Raw genomic sequence first — 21,308 nt, 5'->3', positions numbered from 1 at the left:
AGAGATTAATTTTGTAATTTTACCAATATGAAAGTGGTATTAGGCCAAATTATCCCCAATTTAGTCAAACACGTTAGTGGGTCATGTTGGGTTGACACGATCCTTTTATAACCCGTATATTTAAACGGACTATGTGTATCGTGTCATGCCAAACCTATTTGTGAACTGTTAGCTGAATTGTCACCAAACCAATCTACAACCACACTTGAGACCTTTTTTCCCCTCTTTTTTTTTTTTAAAGATTATTGTACTTTCTTAACAATAAGATAATGTCAATGGGATCATTTACACATTGTTAGAAATCATATAATAAGTTACAAAAATATGATTACAATACCACTAATGGAATTTAGTAATTTTCTTTCTCCAGAAAAAAAAAAAAAAAAAAAAAAATCTGTCCCCAAGGTACTGGTAGCCGCTCACTATGTTCTCTGTAGGACCTGTGAATGAAGCAAAATTTCAGTTGTGCTTATTAATACAGCTCCTTAATCATCTACACCACAAACATTTTTCACCTCATTCATGTAAGTAGCTTTCTTGATGAAAAGTTGAAAACTCCTCTCATCTCTTTAATCAATCTTTGACTTGCATTTAACATCTGTCCAGAGAAGTGGTTAGTCTTTCAATGCTATATCTAACAAGGTAAATGCCAATGAGGGAACCGCTCTGCCACCTTCCAACATTTGCCATATACCCATATTGCTTGTCGACGAAGCAAAAGAGATGAAGTTTAGTATCTCATCCAAAGACATAATGAGCAGAAACCTGAGATGGCAATGGTGTATAAAGATCAACCTATACCTGTAATCCGTCATCAACCTCACCGACGTTTAGATCTTCTACGCTTCCCAAGAAGTTTCAGCATGTTATCCGTGACATCAGGTCGGGAGTTATCATCTTCATGATGGCTGTTGTCGGAAGTGTGAGTCAACCATGCCAATGCCTCGATGGCAGCATCCCTCTCGGCGAGCTGCTTGTTTCTCTTGGGCTTCCCAACAAACTGCATACCTTTGAACTCTACAAGCGCTCTGAACTCGTTTGTCTTGAGGTGCTTGGTTTTGTACTTGGGAGGAGAATGTCCTGCCCTCATCAACAGAGTTTGAAGAAGGCTCTTTGGATTTGTACCGTCTCTGGTGAATCTGCTATTGTCATCAGTTTCCTTGGGCTTCTTGGTTTCCCTGCCAAATACAAACCTCCCTTCACATTGATCTCCAGATACCAGCTCTTGAACTGCAAGCATAAGGTACTTCCCTTCCTTGTGAATGTCCAGGCTAGGATCTTGAAGCTGCATCATTGCAGGAACAAATCACTCGAAACTTGAACTCGATAAGAGCGTAATTATCTTCCAATTCAAATGTTAAGCAGCAAAGATCCGTTATTCAATTTCAATATACAACACCTACCTTGTTATAATAACATCACTGCAGCTTTCTCAGGAAAAATGAAGGAAAGTGGTATCTTATAACTTGGTATGTAATGACACCAAAAGATAAAAATAGAAAAATAATCTATACTTTTTTGTTATGATATTAAAAGGAGTGTTAAAACAACCATACAGTGTGCAAAATGGTATCATAAATACATTTGTTAGCTTACCTTTCCTTGAATAAGCTTATTAAGTTCTTCCTTAAGCTTCAAATAGCACTCGGCCAAACTAGGATCCATGAAAAAGTCGATATAACCGTTCAACATCTTCAAATGCCCAGCCTGAAAAATGAATCAAAAGAAAAGCAAATTAGACTACAAAATCTGAGCAATTAATTTTCTTGTGTAACTTGGGTTCAAATGCCAGTAGAAAGATCACCTGTACTCCTTGGTGTAAAGAACCACCATAAAGGATAAGTACTGAATCAGATACGCCAGTAGAATCACGTATGAAGACAGTGTTGACCTTTATTTTTTCCCCAAAGACCAACCATGGGTAAGGAATAGTTTGGTAACGTGCATTTACAGAATTCTGAAGCAAAATAATACTAGTATCAATTACAGAAAAAGAAGAAAATCTGAAAGTCACACTCATGGAATGTCAAACGTGTAAATGATGTGCAGAATGAACTTTCATGGGTTCACAATCAGAAAGATGATCACGAAATGCAAACTTTAAAAAAAAAATAAAAATGTTAGCTACCTGGTAAATCTCAACCAAACAACCCTAAAATATACACTCACACAAGCAGAATTCAACGAGAATAGAGTATGGAATTAGGGGTTTTATTAATCAACACCAGCAAACACAGATTACACAAGAACAATACAAAAGTAAAGGGATAATTCCGGAGATTTCGAGTACTCCGGGACTCCAAGCCTCTGTCGGCAACAAAACACCAGAAAATTAGCAAAATACCGCCTACTCTCATCCTACTTGCCCTAACCACAAAATACCCCCTGATTCTAACATGTTTTGCCAAGCCACATCCCTAGCCACTTTCAGAAATTACTCCTTGGCCCCAAATTCTCTGCTTCCTGCCACGCTTACCCCTTCTAGTGTAAACCATCCTAAGTAAGGGTCTGACAAAAAATATATAAATAAAATATGAATTTGTTATGGATTAAACTAGACTTGCATTGAAGCAAATCGTAGATATCCCGATACAGCAAGAATTGTGTAAGTCAATCCTGCAGACTGAAGCTCATTACCTCAAACATTGCTGTCAAACCTTGTGCATTCAAAACGTCATGCCAGATTTAATTCTCACCTTAATCTAAACAATGTAAAACAAACATACCAATTCGGTGCAATTCCATTTCTCCTTAAATCCCCACTGTTAATTAATTCTTTTGTTTCAATACTTCATATTGAAATAGTCTTGCTTAAGAGGGATTGGCACTCACCGCATATACTAAAACTTGGCCATCGTCCATTGTTTTGAAAGACATGGATGTCTCTCGGTGCTGCACAGGTGGTAAGAAATAGCGGGTTGATAATTTAGTTTTAGAAAAATTCAATGAAAACACGTCCAAGTAGGAGCACTTTACCACTACAGATGATATGCCAGGAAACAGCCCAGAACAAATGACTGCACGAACTAATGATTGGTTGTGACTCAATCGGTTATTGTTGCTTGCATCAACATCTATCAAGCTAGCATCTCTTAGAATGTAGCTAAATTGCTTTCGAAGAGAATGGATGGCCTGAAGTGTCTGGGCTGAGAGAAAATTCCTCCAGCAATACTCATATGCCGATCCTTCTCTTTCTGCATCTTTCCATCCTTCATATGCACGAACAAGGGCCATGTGATCACTGTAATCCTTTGCTGAAAATCTAGACTTTGCTGTTCCTGCTAACTGAACCACACAGACAGAAAGTAGTTGATTATGTTTAACTAAATAGAAATATGTTTGAGAATCTACAATGTAAAAAGGTTTTAATATATTGTCTCCTCCGAATTCTAATATTTGGGAAACTTTCCTCATCATGAATGTTGGATAGTACACACTTTTAAGGTACTAGCAGGTAATATGTTGAGTTTGGTACTCACATCTTTCTTGTCTTGAGGCAATAAGAAAGGATCCCTGACGCTAAGGCCAGATACTATTGTAAGAATAGGATCAAAACAGTGAAAGATAGCTCCCATGATCAGCATTTTCCCTAGTTTGGGATCTACTGGGAGCACGGACAAAAATTTTCCTGATCAATAGAATAAGAGACAAGATAAGGCCCAAGCAAGCAAGAGCAAATTTAATGATTTACAATCTTAAGTGCTCCATTTTCTCATAGAGGTCTTGATATACTAAGTACTAACCAAGATTTGTTAAATCCTCATTCTCATCTAGCGCCCCAATCATCTTCAAAAAGTCGATGGCATTTTGAACCTGTCAATAAATGGAGTTATAAACAAGAGTGATTAACTAATAGCAAATGATAAAATAATTGTAAAAATGAAGCATTTAGCTTGAGAAATCCATAAAGCAACCTAGTACTTAATTCTATCCCAAACCTCACTAACGTCCCCCACTAAATCATCAAAAATTCGATCGTTCCTCTCTAGCCAAAGTGCCCAAGTGACAGCAAGGGCAGCCGCATTCCATAATCTCTTAGCACTGTTGCTTCTACCAAACATGTTACCGAATATAGGATAATTATGGAGGAGGATTTGTAGCTGTTTAGGAGGATTTGCAGTTGATTCAAAAAGAATATTCCTAGAGACTAGGGATTAGTTGTTTTATGATATTCTCTGTAATTTGTCTTTTATTTGTGATGATTATTTTTCCTTATTTAAACCAACCGGTCTCTCCTATATAAAGAGACAAATGTAGAGGTTGAATAGGTGTGAATAAAAAAGAAGCAGTGTTTTTACTTTTTCCTCTGCCATCTCCTCGAATTCCTGCTATATGGTATCAGAGCCAGTCGAAGTCTAGGAGTTTTGGAATTTCGAGTTGTAGATGGCAGCATATAAAAGGGCGTTGACTGGAGCAAGCGGAGGCGATGTTTCTGAGGAAGTGTCCTCTCAAACTACCTCCACAATTGCTCCCACTGCTGCATCCCAACTTGTCACTTCAGTTCTCGAGAGTTCTAATAATCTATCCCTTCAAATCACCACCCACAAGTTAAATGGAAAGAATTTTCTCAAGTGGTTCTGATCAGTACTAATGGTCTTATGAGGAAAAGGAAGACTAGGCTATTTGGATGGCACAATTCCGTAGCCTAAAATAGGAGATCCTTCGTATGAGAATTGGGAAGCACAAAACTCTATGGTGATGGCATGGTTAATTCACTCAATGGAAGACAACATCGCGGACACCTATATCCTGTTTCCCATGGCCAAGAAGATTTGGGATGCAGTCAATTTGGCTTACTCTGATTTGGAGAATACGTCACAGATGTTTGAACTAAGGAACAAGGTAAGAAATTTGAAACAGGGGGAAAGTGATGTCACACAATACTATCATGAGTTGACAAAACTCTGGCAAGAGTTGGACTTGTTCTCATCCCCTTCGTGGAAAGACCCTGATGATGCAGTCATGTATAGAAGAATGGTTGATCAAGATCGAATATATGACTTCCTCGTTGGACTTAACAAGGACTTGGATGAAGTCCGAGGTCGACTGCTTGGAATGAGACCTCCACCGCAAATTGAGGAAATCTTTGCAGAAGTACGTAGAGAGGAATCAAGGAAGAGGGTCATGCTCGGAGGAAATATGCAGATCTTGGAAAATTCTGCATTGGTTGTCCGTGGACAAGAGAAGCAAGGAGAAGAAAAAGTTAATAAAAAGTGGTGTGATCATTGTAAAAAACCATATCACACCAAGGAGAACTGCTGGAAACTACATGGCAAGCCGGCAAATTGGACACCCCAGAACCGTGGACGTGAAGGAAAGGGATTTCAAGCAGCCATTGAGAAGACTGAAGAAGAACCAGACACTGCAACACCTGTTTTTTCTAAAGAGCAAATGGAACAACTAAGGCAGATGTTAACACAATCATCGTCCCACTCATCCTCTTTTATGGCTCAGAGAGGTAAAGTACTAACTGTTTTTCGTGGCTTGGTAGAAAAGGAAGAACCATGGATTATTGACTCAGGGGCAACAGACCATATGACTAGGTGTGCAAAGCTGAACACCACATACACTCCTAGCGCTGGAAACCGCAAAGTGCAAATTGCTGATGGAACCTCTTCCGTGGTAGTTGGTATAGAGACAATAAAAATTGGACCCAATGTCACATTAAAAGGGGTCCTTCATGTGCCAAATTTGAGCTTCAATCTCTTGTCCATTAGTAAAATAACCAAAGACTTGGATTGTGAAGTAATATTCTTGCCATCTGTTTGTGTTTTTCAGGACCGATTATCGGGGAAGAGGATTGGCAGTGCTGAGGAGGTAGATGGCCTATACTACTTTGAGGAGAAATCCAGTGGTAATGGGAAGGCTCACATGGTTGCAAGCAATTCTCTTTCAAAACTCAAAAAATTATGTTATTGCATTATAGATTAGGACATCCTAGTTTTCCTTACTTGAAATTTTTGTTTCCTTCCTTGTTCAAGAATAATGAAAAATTTTAATGTGAAGTTTGTCAATTAGCAAAACACACTCGTGTCCATTTTTATCATTTACCATATCGTGCATCAAAACCATTTGTTCTTATTCATAGTGACCTGTGGGGACCTTCTCGTGTTTCAAGTCTCACCAATAAAAAATGGTTCATAACCTTTACCGATGATCACTCACGGGTTTGCTGGGGTTATCTTCTAAAGGAAAAATCTGAAGCTGGGAATGTTTTCAAAGAATTTCACACCATGATTAAAACACAATTCGATGAGAATATTAAATTCTTAAGAACTGACAATGGCACAGAATTTTTAACGCCGGTTTAGGGGAATTTGTGAGGGAAAATGGGATTATCCATCAAAGTTCTAGTGTTGACACACCACAACAAAATAGGGTGGCCGAGAGAAAGAATCGTCATCTTCTAGAAGTTGCCCGGTCATTATTATTCACAGCGAATCTTCCTAAGCGTTTTTGGGGTGATGCAGTTCTGACTGCAACCTACTTGATAAATAGGGTACCTTCTAGAGTTCTCAAATTTCAAACTCCCATAGAGTCCCTATATAAGTACTACCCAAAGCTTCGGATTTCATCTTCTCTCGAGTTAAAAATATTTGGCTGTGTGGCCTTTGTCCGTAATCTAGATCCTAGAGCTCATAAATGTATTTTTCTGGGATACTCTACGACCAAAAAGGGGTATATATGTTATTCTTTAGAGAAAACGAAATATTTTGTGACTAGGGATGTCACCTTTTTTGAAAACCAACCTGTTTTCACCAAAAATTTCCTTTAGGGGGAGAAAATATGGGAAGATAATTTTTGGGATAAGCCTAAATATCAGGGGGATCGGGACCTTAAATGTTCGTCTTCGTCTTGGGAGTTTTTTTGGGATTTCGCCACACCTCCAGAGATTACAAACCTAGATCCGAAGGATTCTGATCTCCATGAAACGTCCCCTGAAATAGAGAATCATGGTAAAAAGGTTGAAAATATTCCTAGCTCAAATCTTACAAATATTCATGTTTTAGAATCTGAGAACTTCCCAAGCACTACCATAGAAAATCCCACTGAGAATCTAGAAATTACCTTGTCAAGCCCTAAGTCACATGTTCTTGATCAGTCGAACACATCTGCAGAACAATTAGGTGATCCTTTACAATCCATCACAATCACACAAGCCCAAAATCCTAGGAATCCAACATCTAAAATGCAAAAGCAAGGTTTGCAACCATTTGATCTAACCTATTCACGCAGGAAGAACCAAAAAGTTGTAGAAAGCCAAAAGGATCTTCACTACCAAGAATCTGATCCAAAACTCGGTCTTGATGGGGAGCTAAATGACTTAGATGTTCCTATTGCTCTGAGAAAAGGTACTAGGTCCTACACTAAATATCCTATAGCCAATTATGTAGGTTATGATCATCTATCAGGTTCAATGAAGGCCTTTGTGACGAATTTGGCGAGTACAGAGATACCGAGAGACATCCAAGAGGCAATGGGAAAGGACGAATGGAGAAAGGCTGTTTTGGAAGAAATGGAAGCTTTGAAGAAGAATGGTACGTGGGATATTGTAAAAAAACTAAAAGATAAGATTGCAGTTGGGTGCAAGTGGGTATTTATAGTCAAGTATAAAGCAAATGGTTCAATCGAGAGATATAAAGCGCGGTTGGTGGCTAAAGGGTACACACAGACGTACGGGATAGATTATCAGGAGACTTTTGCACCAGTGGCCAAGATCAATACTGTTTGAGTCTTGTTATCCCTGGCGGAAAACTTAGACTGGCCATTACAACAACTTGATGTGAAAAATGCATTTTTAAATGGCGATTTGGAAGAAGAGGTTTATATGGAACTTCCGCCTGGATTCAATAAAAATGGAAAATGTGAAGAAGTGTGCAGATTAAAGAAATCCCTATATGGCCTAAAACAATCACCGCGAGCTTGGTTTGATAGGTTTACTAAGGTAATTAAAGATCAGGGGTACAAGCAGGCTGGATGTGATCACACGCTATTCTATCTACATAAGGATGATAAGGTTACGATGTTGATCGTATATGTTGATGACATTATCCTGACTGGAAATAATCTTGAAGAAGAGGAAAGGCATAAAAGGAAGTTGGCAGAAGAGTTTGAGATTAAAGATCTTGGGAGTCTCAGGTATTTTCTTGGAATGGAAGTTGCCAGAAATAGAAGTGGTATCTTAGTCTCGCAAAGAAAATATGTGCTAACCTCTTGAAGGAAACTGGAATGTTGGGTTGCAAACCAGTAGAAACTCCTGTAGAACCAAACAAAAAAAAGGAAGGTGTGGGGGAAATGAGTCCTGTAGACAAGAGCCGCTTTCAACGTTTAGTCGGGAGACTTATCTACTTGTCTCATACTATACCTGATATAGCTTTTGCAGTAAGTCAAGTGAGTCAGTACATGCACTCTCCTACTGAAGAGCATTTGGAAGCTGTGTATAGGATACTGAAGTATTTGAAGGGAACCCCTGGACGAGGATTGTTCTTCAAGAAGGGAGCAGATAGAAGTATAGAGGTCTTTACAGATGCGGATTGGGCAGGAGCTATTGAGGATAGAAGGTCTACTTCTGGATATTGTACACTCGTATGGGGAAATCTAGTTACATGGAGAAGTAAGAAGCAAACAATAGTTGCTAGAAGTAGTGCTGAAGCAAAATTGAGATCGGTAGCTCACGGAATTTGCGAGGTTTTGTGGCTGAAAATGTTGCTAGATGAGCTTAAAGTTGGAGTTATGCTACCATTACGTGTCTATTGTGATAACAAGGCAGCCATAAATATCTCACACAATCCTGTTCATCATGACAGGACCAAACATATGGAAGTCGATCGGCATTTTATCAAAGAAAAGATAGAAGAAGGAACTATTTGCATGTCCTATGTTCCTACTACTCAACAAGTGGCTAATGTCCTGACCAAGGGATTAGCTAAACCCATGTTTGAAAAATTAGTAGACAAGTTGGGTATGTACAACATATATTACCCAACTTGAGGGGGAGTGTTACCGAATATAGGATAATTATGGAGGAGGATTTGTAGCTGTTTAGGAGGATTTGCAGCTGATTCAAAAGGAATATTCCTAGAGACTAGGGATTAGTTGTTTTGTGATATTCTCTGTGATTTGTCTTTTATTTGTTATGATTGTTTTTCCTTATTTAAACCACCTGGTCTCTCCTATATAAAGAGACTAATGTAGAGGTTGAATAGGTGTGAATAAAAAAGAAGCAGTGTTTTTCCTTTTTCCTCTGCCATCTCCTCGGATTCATGCTATAAAACATAAGATCTCTGTTGAAAAGGTCCACTATCCAGTTAGAAATCACCCAAGAAAATCTGAACTCTTTCATTATGTGATACCAAATACCCAAGGAAAAAGGGCAGTGAAGGGAAAGGTGGTCTAGATTCTCGCCATGTCTTTATAGAGGACACACCACCCAGGGAACGGATAAAATAAGGCTCTCTTCTTTGTAACGAGTCGTGAGTATCAAGTTTACTAGAAACAAGCAGCCATTAAACGGTTACAAGAGAACAGGCCGCAACCCTCAAGATCCCACACCCAACAATCCAACAACCTTAAACCTGGCTTAACTCCCTCCAAAGACCCCAACAAATCCACAACCTCTCCCATTTCTCTCTCCCATTACATTCAAACACCTGAAATTACAGAATTGACAATAACCAGACATCCATGTAATTCAAATACACAAAGACACAGCCTCGTTTCTCTTAACGTGAAGGAAGTTTCTCTGATATGTTTGGCACAGGGAACACTATATAGATGCTGACTAGGTCTGGGACTGTTAAACTATCAAAATAAACAGGTATCCCAAATCAATCTAAATTCTTCCCATTGAAAAAAAAAAAAAAAAACCCCCACTGCTACAGCCTCAAACATATATTTAAAACTACAGTTATAGTCGCTGAAAGAGTCCAGCAGATTTCCTTGTTAAAATAAGTTACTGAGTTCAGGTCTGTCAGTCAACTCAGTACTGAAATTTTTAACTATGGGTGGAATGAGTTGCATATGTCTGCCAATAGGAATTCGGCATATATTCTGTATCCACCTTATGAGGCTTTAGCCCTAGTGATGTGCTTACCCCAAAAATCCAACATCCAGCCTTTTGTTTCCTGAACTACTTGCCATCATACATAACACTAATATGAGCCTTGAATAGAAATTCTTAACTACAATACATATCAACTGAGCAACATCACTTACTGCAAGTGGTTCTGGCGGTTGCAGAGCTGCTGACAAGAACACGCCTATACTCCCAACCTGCAAGCTCTTTATTTGCAAGCATAGAGAGTTTAAAGGAGTTCTCAACAGTTCAGGAAGCTGATATTCTGCAAAAGCTTCAAAAACGCATCTGGGATAAAGGTGGTAACATTCGCCTGGCTGCACACGCCCAGCCCGACCCCTTCTCTGCAACCCAATAAAATCAAGCAAATTATAATGAAGGCATTTGCATATACAAGTACAAAGACAGGATGTGTTCATATAATTAAAAATATGCAACAGGGACCATGATAAAAGATGTTAATGACATCCAAATGGCTTCACGTAGAGCATGCCAGCATGCTCTTAACCCCACGAAATCAGTGCAAACTGCCTAAAGAAAAGAAAATAGGAACAAATCGCAAGCAAAGTCATCGGCAATCTAATTCGAAGGCAAAAAATGATACAAACTACTCAGCAAATGCATAAAAATAGGCCAACAACCAAATTTGGTGAAAGGTTGTGCTTTTGTGCTTTCAATCAATGAACAGCCCTCTTATCCATTCTAGCCACTAACTATGGTACACAACTTTCAACGGTCATGTTTGAAAACAAAGCATGTTTTAATCATGGTGAAAGAATCGATTGAGCAAAAGACACATATATGCAGAATCAAGGCGAAGTGGGCCTAGGGTAAAAACTTACTTGCCGAGCAGATGCTTGTGATATCCAAGAAGGTAGTAGACAAGGGGTATTGTTCAAGGCATCGTATGTTGTCTCTTTTGCCTTTCCACCATCAACCACAAACACTACATCATTGATTGTAATGCTTGCCTCTGCCATATTTGTAGCGAGAATTATTTTACGTACATTTGGAGGTGGTTTGTCAAATATAAGTTTCTGCAGAAAATGACATCAGAAGACTGAGACTAATATAATCTAAAATGAGCAACCTCATGTAAAAGAAAAGGCTATAAATTGTATTTTCCTGAGAAGTTTAATAAGTCTAGGGTGCAAGTGCAAGCATCAAGCACTAAATGAAACGTGGACACCAAAAGGTGCAACTAATCACACAGAATAGACAACTCGATTTGTTTTTGGAAACATATATATATATATATATATATAGTGCAGCTAAAATACGCTTGATCGCCAAATGGACATCTTGACTTAATTTTAGATGCAGCAGTCTCTCAAATAAAGTAATAGTCCTGCTCAGCCATGACCAGCAAGAACCAAATAAGTAACGATGGTGAGAATAACGACCTCAGCCTCAGGAATACCTCCATGGCTTCACGATGTGCAGCTCATGATGTAAGGAGGAAGAAAAGTCTCGGTTAATAAATTTAAAGAATAGTCCCATTTATCTGATAATGATAGCTCATGATGTAGGGATAGCAACGTTATTGGGAGCTTTTATAACTCTGCGTCATAAATTTTAGCCATTACAGCAATCACGTATGCCTTTGATAATGATATGTGAATACGCAGAAGTAGCGTGGCCATCTTAGATTGCATAACTAGCAACGTTGATCGTTTCTTATCAGTGTATTGGTAAAGAAAGAAAATAAGATATCAAAATGTACTCGAAACACAAAAAAAAACAAAAAAAAAATGATGAATTGCACTACATTTTGTTAGTTAGGGCCTGTTTGGGAAAGCTTCCTAAAAGCTGCTTTTGGCTTCCTGGCTCCAAAAGCTACTGTTGGAAGTATTTGGATGATGTGTCAAAAGTGCTTTAGCTTTTCAGAAGTCCATTCAAAGCCACAAAATGAGGCTTCTAGAAAAAGAACTTCTGAATAGACTTTAAAACTTGTATCATAGTTTCATTAAGGCATTATAAACTTAATTCCAACACTTTTATTTCTTAATAGAAGATTCAAAAATGATTTTGACCCATTAAGCTCTTTTATTCCAAACACTTACTCAAAAGCTATATTTTTTACTTTTCTTCTTCGACTGACTAAAAGCAAAAACAAAAGCTCTGCCAAACGGGCCCTTACAACATAACTCCATAGAAAAGCACAAGGCAAGCTATGTCCTATTACAGAGTCCTTTATACAACCTAATAAACAAAGGTCCAAAACACCAGCAACGTAGAGATAGATGACATCAACATTATATATATATATATATATATATATTGACGACTTCCAAAGACAATAAAGTTGCAACACTGCATGTGCTAATTTTAACACAAATCCTAAAAACAGCCAATATGAAACTTAACCAACCTGTTCAGAAGTTGCCATTGAACCATGGCATGTTAGAAGCAGAACTCTGTTAGGATCACCCAACAAAGGATGAGCTTTAACTTGATCCCTTAAGCAGCTGATATCCTCCCACCCAGTCATGAACACTAAAACAGCACCAGGTCGTTCCTTTCGACATATATGGCATAGAACTGCCTCAATAAGATTGAAACCTGTGCAATCAGGTACCCATGATGATAGAGAGTCGCGTGCCCGAGCACTATAATTCTCAAAGCTTGATTTATTAAGAGCATCCTGAAACAGTAACAAGGTAGATAAAATAACAGTATTAAGCTAGAAGACTGATTTGTCATCCTCACTATTAGCAGTGCAGCGTCTTTATACATTAACTGTTTTATGCGTAAAACATATTAACGGAATATGAAATTTAAAGACTCCTATTAGATTCATTTCTATCACAAAAACTAATAGAAAGAACAACCTAAGTAGGCATATTAAAAAAAGACAAGGCTACTGATGCAAGGCGAACATAATGAATAGAGAGAGAGAAAGACAGAAACAAACAGACAGAGATGAATTTATAATATATAAAGAGAGAAGAACAATAGATAGAAATCAGAATAATACTCAATGCCATTATTAGATGTCCTTGTTAAATACAATATCTAGGCCTAATTATAAAGAAGAAAAACATACCAATGGAAGCTCACCAGATTAACAGTAAGCGTAACTTATTGACATAGTTCTGAGAAACTTACTATGAAAACTCTAAATAAAGTAAGAAAAGAATATAAACTGAACTCATTAATACTTTCTTTTTTTATGCCAAATGTAAGTGCATGATTTATCATATTGATCTACATCACTAGCTACTTTTGATCCTTATAAATATGATTACGTGAAGCCCTCAATTGTTGAGATCAAATCTGGTTTATTGAACCACGTGAAGCACTTATGGCACTTGTTCCCTCATATTTTATTATTGTTCAGGCAATCTGTAGGGCGTAGCCTATCTGACCATATATCAATCCAAATTTACAGCTCATCAACAATATATTTATAAGGCATTGGACTTCTATATGCATATTACGCTCATATGGTGAGCAAAGAACTATCAACAAAGCACTAATACTTTTGACAAGATCCTAGTTAACTTTTAGTACTAGTCTTAAATAAATCATCTGATTAGGTATTGTGCATCATAAATCACTTGTTCAGTGATCTTAAGATAAACAAAATTTCAAACACAAATCCTGGAAAGGGACTAAACAATAGCCGTGTTTGAAATTGATCCTGTTTTTGTTTTTCACATTTTTCGAGACAAAAAAAATGAAAGCGTTTTCAAAATAGCGCTTGGCGCAATAAAGACAAAAAATGGAAATGAAAACTATTTTTTAGTTTAGTGTAAAATAAGAGAGAAATGAAAAACAACTTTTAGTCGTTTTTCATTTTTTGTTTTCGTTTTCTCCTCTCTTGAGCAGAGAAAGAGAAAGAGAGACATTAATGGGTTTTTTTTACACTAAAAACAATCTCTTGATAAAACTACCAAACGCATTTTCAAAAATAATTTCTATATGAGATTAAAAACGTTTTCATTTTCATTTTCATACAAAAAACAAAATCATTTTGGAACGAGTTTCAAACGCGCCCAATATCACCCTCAAACATTCTAACTAAACGAGAAAGAGATGCAGCTCTTTTCAATTTGACACTCTTTTCTTTTCCGTTCGAGAGGAAAATCAAAATTTAGACACAAGGTAACAATAATTTTTCTGAAGAACTTCTATCTATTAGCGGAATGCAGCTCTTTATGCTGATCCACACAACCAAGACAAACAAAAAGACTGAAATTACAAAGGAAAAGAGGCAAGATATTGACCACTAAGTTAATAAGAAAGTACAAATCTTTCATAAGAGTCACTGACGAAGTTAATACAATTCCCATGAGTAACTTTGTATACCCAAAGCTTATATACTAGCTTTCTGGAACAGGATTAAAGCACACCTCAACAAGAGCAGTAATTTGGTTTTTCCTTTTTCGTGAAGCCAGCTGCTTCTGTGTTTTCCACATTTTCTCTTGGCCATAATCATCAATTTGGTTGAAAGAAGTCAGCTTATAGCCAGTCATTTCCAGTACATCTTCTAGAAAGTGTGCTCGTACTGGATATGTAAAGCCCTAGAGAACACACAAATGCATTACCACTCAGATCAGTAAAAGCTTACTTTAGAATTCACTTTACTTGCAGAGCAAATAAATATTAGATAATCAAATAACTTAATATTCAAAGCTCACAATTTATAGAGATTAGGAAAATTAAGATATAAGTAAAACAAGGATGTCAAACTTGAGTTTCTTTTTAATAAGAAAAACAACTTTATTGATATAAAACAAACTACCGGAATATGAATTGTTGGCGCCCCTTCAAAATAATTAGAAAATAGCTCGGCATTTAGAGTAGCGCTCATCAAAATTAATCGCAAATCCCTACGGCGTGGAAGCATATCCTTCAAAATGATCAATAGGAAGTCTGTAAAAACGCCAGAAGTCTAAAGAAGTTAGAACTACAAAATAGCTGCTTTCGCAAGATCGACCTTCAAACTAAGACTGTCAAGAAACAAACCTTCATTCATGCCTCGCTCATGAATTTCATCAACGAAAACATGGGTTATTCCATTTAGGTTGCGATCACTCAGCAAGCGTCGAAGTAAAATACCACTTGTACAAAAGAGCAAGTGAGTGTTTTTCCCTTTCATCCCCTCTAATCGAACTTTATAGCCAACCTAACAAAAAATATCTGTTGCAGTATGGCACCATGCATAAAAGAACTTTCAATTTAAACTCTACATTTCTTCTCTTTAAGGAAAATGGAAGAAGCTTTTAATTTAATTTTTTCACAAAGGAAGTCTGTAGCGTCTTGTGCATATATATGTGTTGTGTGTAGATGGAGACATGACTCACTGTTTCACCAAGAGGCTCTCCTCTCTCTGTAGACCCTCTTTCTGAACCAGCCATAGCAGATATTCTCCGTGGTTGTGTACAGATGATGCTACAGAATGCTCCTCGTCCAGACTCAATCTCTGCCTCTAATACATATTGCGGAAGTTGAGTGGTCTTCCCACACCCAGTCTCACCGGATATTACAATCACCTATCATTGTAATGACTTATTCATAATTTGGCAGCAATGTAAGTGTAGATATCTATGGAAAGTCCAGAAATTAGTTTTAAAATATGTTTATAACTATTCAAAGAGATTATGGATAAACCAAGTTACCAAATCATGCAATGTTGGAAATTATTTTAAAAATGATAAAGCTTCTACTACAAAAAGAATTTCGTGCTAAATACACCATAATTCTAGGGAAAAAAAAGGGGCACTCTACACACTTGGTGATATATATATATATATATATATGTAGGAAGAACGAATAAATAAACATTTAATGACCTAAAAAGAACATATCAAGACGTATAAATCTCCAAATGATGAAATTTGCTTGCATGATCTTTAGAAAGAGCTATTTAATAGCAAAACAAAAGTATTTTCTACTTTCAAAAACATAAAAATAGTGGGGTGAAAGAGAAATGATAAAAACATATTTGTGATTCATTCTAGATAGAGTGCTATTTGTTAACACTACTTTTCAGTGTGCGCAGATGCATACATTTGCTTATTAAAAAAACAAAACAAAAAATAAAACAAAACAAAAAACAAAAAACAAAAAAGGCAAAACCAAAAACAAAACAAAACCATAAAAGAAAGGTCTATCTATTAAACTCGTAACTTTTGTGCAATGACGTGGAGCAATTTCAATTAGGAAAAAAAAAAAAGAAAAAAAAAAGGGAGCAATCTAAAGTGAGCAGAACGAAGGACCAACAATCCATCAAGTCCCCATCCATCTAACAAATCTATAAGCCCAAACAAATGAAAAGAAATGAGAAGCACACAAATATGTGTGTAGGTGAAGTGAAATGTGTTCCAGAAAGGATTCTACCTGATTTTGTGCAATAGCTTGCAGCAACCTATCCTTCTCCCTGAATGCTGGTAGAGATTTCCGAAATTCCAGCATCTTCCTACCTTCAGGTGATTCCTTTGGAAGAAATAGAAATTATATTTAGAAAGCAGATCAAATAACAAATATAGTAAGGGTAAGGCCCTCTTTTTATGAAAGAATAATGGATTGCTAGCCTCAGAAGAACAGCTAGGTCACCAGGAAACATGCATTACGAATGCTTCTAAGTTTTTTTTTTTTAAATTTTTTTTTTTTTTTTTTTTTTTTTTTTTGAAAGAATGACAGGGAAATAAGAGGACACACAAAAAGTTGCCCTGTAAAGGGCAGAACTTGCATGGACTAACTCAAGTTTCAGCAAGTAATCAAACCTTCACGTTCTAAAAATACTTGGGACACTACATTTATGGTCCAGAAAATTTTCAACATAGTGACAAATATTTTTCTTCACATAAGTGGAATTTAATAGTTTCCCATTTAAAATTTTTATTTTTCAACTTCTTGGCTATTAAAACACTTTCAGAATGAGTATCGACAAGAAACGCAACTGTATCTCATGTTAGACATAAAAAAAAAATGACATGAGCTATGATACCAGTTAAGGGAACATTTGTAGATCGTTCTACCAGCAAAATGTTGTAGGCTAGTGTCACATGCCTCACAAAGTATAACATTCCTAATTTCCTACAGGTAACATTAAAACTAATAGAAAAATAGAACCCAGAAAACCTGTCATCCAATTGGACCTCAATCAAAATTTAGTCCATTTGCATTAAAAATAGATCAAAGGAAATAAAAAAGTGTGTGTAAATACATACATACATACATATATCTCTGCCCAGAGACATAAATAAATATATATATATATATATATATATCTGTCCGGAGTTGGTGCTGCTTTATTCAGGTGTTTCCTGCCCAGAGTAATGCCATTTGGGTGGAAAAATCATTTGGGTTTGGAAAAGGGAAGAAAGCTCGGGTGATGTGGAATGCTATCAATCTTGCAATACTTTGGGTGATATGGTTAAAACGGAATCTAAGGATTTTCGAGAAGAAAGAAATGAATTGTGTGAACCTTTTTGAGAAAGCAAGATTTTTGGCTTCTCCATGGGCATTGACAGATCATTCTTTTAAGGAATTTTCACTGTCTCTGATGATGTTGAGTTGGGAAGATGTTTTAGTGTTGGAATTATTTCATATCAGGGTTGTTTATGTATTTTGTTTTGTTACAGTTTTATCTTTGTTTTTGTACGATTGATGGATTCTTAATCCATATCTGCTTGTCTTGTATTTTTCGTTTTAATCAATAAAATTTTCAGTTTCTTATCGATATATATGTATATAAATCTGTCAAAATACTTGCTTCTTGCAAAGAATTTCTTAAAACCCTGTATACTTCTCAAGAAAATTCAAAGGATTCCTCTTTATTGATCAAAAGAAACAATTCAACAGAGGTTTGAGAGCCTGCCCTTCTCCCTACTTAGGGATGAATTAATTCCCTTAATACCCAATTCTCATTCCATTTTCTCTTTTACACCTCTGTACAACTACTAACAGAACATAAAACTCTACTAATTACACAACCACCTCAAAACCTATCAACAATTCTCACCCCTAAAATTCCACCCAACTAACTCAGCTATTTAACTCTTCTTACTCTTCCTATGTTTGGAGTGGACTATTGGAGGTCTAAAAGAAATGTAAAGATTTCTTTTCATTACCAAGTTCTAATTCAAATGTCGGAATACTCAATGCAATATAGCAGTTATCTTGAATAAGATGAGGCCTTAGGATTTTGGCTCTGATTTTGCTGTTATCGAGTTTTGTAGTTACTTTTTTTTCTGTTCTTGTCTTCTTCGATGGATTCCTCATCCATTTGAAACTTCTTTTGTAATCATTTTCTTGATCAACGAAGTTTTTTGTTTCTTATATATATATATATATAGCAGTTATCTTGTTCCATATTTCACTACGTAATGTGTTCATTTGACACCACAAGAAAGTTTTTACATGATAAATAACCAGAACAACAATGGTATGTGACCATACTTGTTTTATTATTTAAAAATAATAATAAAAAATAAAGAACAACTTCGTAAAAAGAAAGAGAAAGAAATGAGAAACAACTAGAAAAACGATCTTACTTGCCAAGCTCTTTGCATATTACGCATTCGCAAACTTCTCCTCTGAAGAACCTTCTCCATGACAGATTGATCAAGGAATGAGTCAGCGTTATCATCCAGGTTAATACACTCAACCTGATCAATAGACTTATCATCACCCATATTGTTAGTGACCTTTCCAGAACTTAACTCGGCTCGATCTAGGTGTTCCTGCAATAAACCCTCCACCCTCCTCTGCAAGCCCAGAGGTATAACCACCTACAACAATGGTGCATCAAAATTTTGTGTCTCGCAGAAATGATATAGATCATTACAGTTTTCAAACCAGAAATCATTACCTCCCTCTGTGGCCGCCTATCATCCAAATCTGGCCTGTAGTTAGGAAGAGGAACTTTGCTGGCAACTACGACTTTCCCATACATTTCACTACAAATGCAAAGACCAGTGTATTAGTTGAACCTCTTCTCATTTACTGATCGGTTATCACATACAATACCAGTAACCAAAATGATGATAATGACAATAACAGCAATGACGATGATGGGAAGTTCTCTACCAATAAAGTCCCATTCTTTTGGCAAGATTAGATATCTGCTCATAGTCTCGTCTATCTCTTTTATCTCTGGATACAATCTCTTGGTCCTTCTCGTTTCTTAATAGAAGGCTGAGTTTCCATTTCCATTCGTCTATGTTAGCGACCGAAGACGATGCCTAAATAAATGTATTCACTTAAAATTCTCATCTCCACATAAATTGTAATATCAACGCTGGACTTATTATTTTAGAAAAAGCAAATTTGTTCAAAAATATTGCACAATAAACTAACTTAAAAATTAATCCGCAATTTAATTTAAACATTACGAAAGCCATTTCTATCAAGGGTAGGTGGCAATATCAAACAAAACCAAGCCTTTACTCATTTGTGACTTCGCCAGGTTAGGTTTCCTCCATTAAAGAACTAATATGAATAAAACACTCAAAATACTGACAACCTTGATTTGCTGCTAGGAAGATGTCGAAAAGGAAAATTTCAAAAAGAAAAATCTAGCAAGGAAAATAAGTTACTTTGAAAGCCCATATTATCTCATAGAAACCAAATTGGATTTAAAAAGCTGAAGTTTAGACCGACATTAAATCAGCTAAACGATCAAAACATCAAGCACAATTGCATCAAATTCTCGTCTTTTCCTTGAATTTCTCGGCAGCCAAACAATGCAAGGCCGATTCCAAATAACAACAAATAGAACTAAGTTCAAAAAGAGAGAAGCAAAAGTTTAATAAAAAAATGAAAATTTAGTTTCGCAAAAAATGGAAAAGAAAAAAAAAAGAAGCAAAGACCTGGTGATTCTCAATATCGTCGTATTCGTCGTCGGAGAACTGCTCAGCGGCGTACCCGCAAAAGCTCCGATTCGCGATGAGAAATCTGCCATGAGAAATGGCCGAAGAGGAAGAAGATAGCAGAAGCAGAGAACGCAGGTTGTTGTTTGCCCTGGAAGAAGAGTAAGAAGAGAGAAGAAGAGAAAAGTATGGATTGTTGGTGGAGGATTTGGCGCGGGCTATTAGAAAACCTATGGCATTGGCTGCCTTTGAATTGCGCATTCTAACCAAGGAACGGAGAAGAGCCTACGAGCCGAGACATACCGCTAAACAGTCATCGCTGCTGCTTAATATACGGCGACTGGGGAGCTTCTCCGGCAGGACAACAAAAAATAGGGAGAAAAAGAGAATTAAAATTAATAGGTCAATAATTTATATAAGTTAATAAATAGGTTAAATTATTATTTTTGTTTATAATTTATCTAGTTATGAAGTTGTTATTATCCATAACTTATTTAGTTATGAATCATAACTTGACAAATTTGTTCATAACTTATCTAGTTATGAACTATAACTTGATAAATTATGGTCTATTAATTTCTATAACTAAAAAATATCTTATATTCTTTCTTAGGCTTTTTATATTGACATATTTCCTACTATTTCCTCAAAAGATAAATTAGCTGTAGTTTTCGCTTTTAAACCCGTATATTTGTATTAAAATTTATCTATTTTACGTAATTTTTTTAATTTTATATGATTTTAATCAAATTTAATAATTAAAAAATTAATCTTACTGGTATGTTTATCTACTAAAGAAACTTCTTAATATATTAATCTATTTTAGTAGGGTTATTTATGTTTTTGTATTCTGATTCTGTTTAATCTGAAAATATATCGTTGATTTTTGAATGCTGCAATTGTATACCACTGCGGTCAACGTTAGATTTGGACTTTTAAAATTATTAAATTAAAGTCAATTATTTATTTTTATCTTTAATATTATCAAATTAACCTTAATGGAGTGATCTAGTATTATTGACGTTAATTTAATAATTTTAAAGGTCAAAATCTAGTGTTGACAGTGAAAAATGTAATAAATCTATGGGCTTGTTTGTTTGCGTTTTCATTTTCATTTTTCACGGTTTTCAAAGCAAAAAAATGAAAACAGGTGTTAAAAACGTGTTTGGTGCAATTTTTTTTTAAAAACAAAACCAAAAACGTTTTTGTCTTTTTGTGGAAATCAGAAAACGAAAAAAATGTGTTTTCATTTTCTCGTTTTCGTTTTCTGTTTTCTGAAAAACGGATTTCACTTTTTTTTTTTCATTTTCTTCTCTCTTTTCTAAAACCATTTTTCTATTATATATGTTTATTTAATATATTTATTAAATATATTTAATAATATTATTTATATAATAGATTTAATAATATTA

General features: G+C 36.0%; 1 protein-coding gene across 6 annotated transcripts; it reads right to left on the bottom strand.

The window, feature by feature from the left end:
* Positions 1-223: 223 nt before the first annotated feature.
* LOC21403144 (DExH-box ATP-dependent RNA helicase DExH3) lies at positions 224-20,262 on the bottom strand. Of its 6 annotated transcripts, none has more exons than XR_002902867.1 (20): positions 19,897-20,262; positions 19,115-19,269; positions 18,897-18,984; positions 18,580-18,816; positions 16,421-16,516; positions 15,385-15,573; positions 15,047-15,206; positions 14,823-14,953; positions 14,431-14,601; positions 12,447-12,719; positions 10,918-11,112; positions 10,216-10,419; positions 3,744-3,813; positions 3,480-3,628; positions 2,977-3,285; positions 2,833-2,892; positions 1,805-1,957; positions 1,597-1,707; positions 516-1,285; positions 224-440 (listed from the first exon to the last, which is right to left on the bottom strand). XR_002902867.1 is itself a non-coding variant. In XM_024170514.1 (20 exons), the coding sequence occupies exons 1-19, from the start codon at positions 20,155-20,157 to the stop codon at positions 821-823; spliced, it is 3,477 nt and encodes a 1,158-aa protein (XP_024026282.1). In that variant the 5' UTR covers positions 20,158-20,262; the 3' UTR covers positions 224-702; positions 802-820. The 6 variants fall into 6 exon arrangements, 5 of the variants coding, with proteins under 5 accessions (XP_024026282.1, XP_024026283.1, XP_010103984.2 ...); XM_024170514.1 differs by having other exon boundaries at positions 224-702; positions 802-1,285; XM_024170515.1 differs by having other exon boundaries at positions 224-598; positions 802-1,285.
* Between the last annotated feature and the right edge of the window lie 1,046 nt (positions 20,263-21,308).

This window comes from Morus notabilis, unplaced genomic scaffold (genome assembly GCF_000414095.1).
Source record: "Morus notabilis unplaced genomic scaffold, ASM41409v2 Scaffold1333, whole genome shotgun sequence".
Taxonomy (NCBI): domain Eukaryota; kingdom Viridiplantae; phylum Streptophyta; class Magnoliopsida; order Rosales; family Moraceae; genus Morus; species Morus notabilis.
This window is presented reverse-complemented; position numbering and strand designations above follow the sequence as displayed.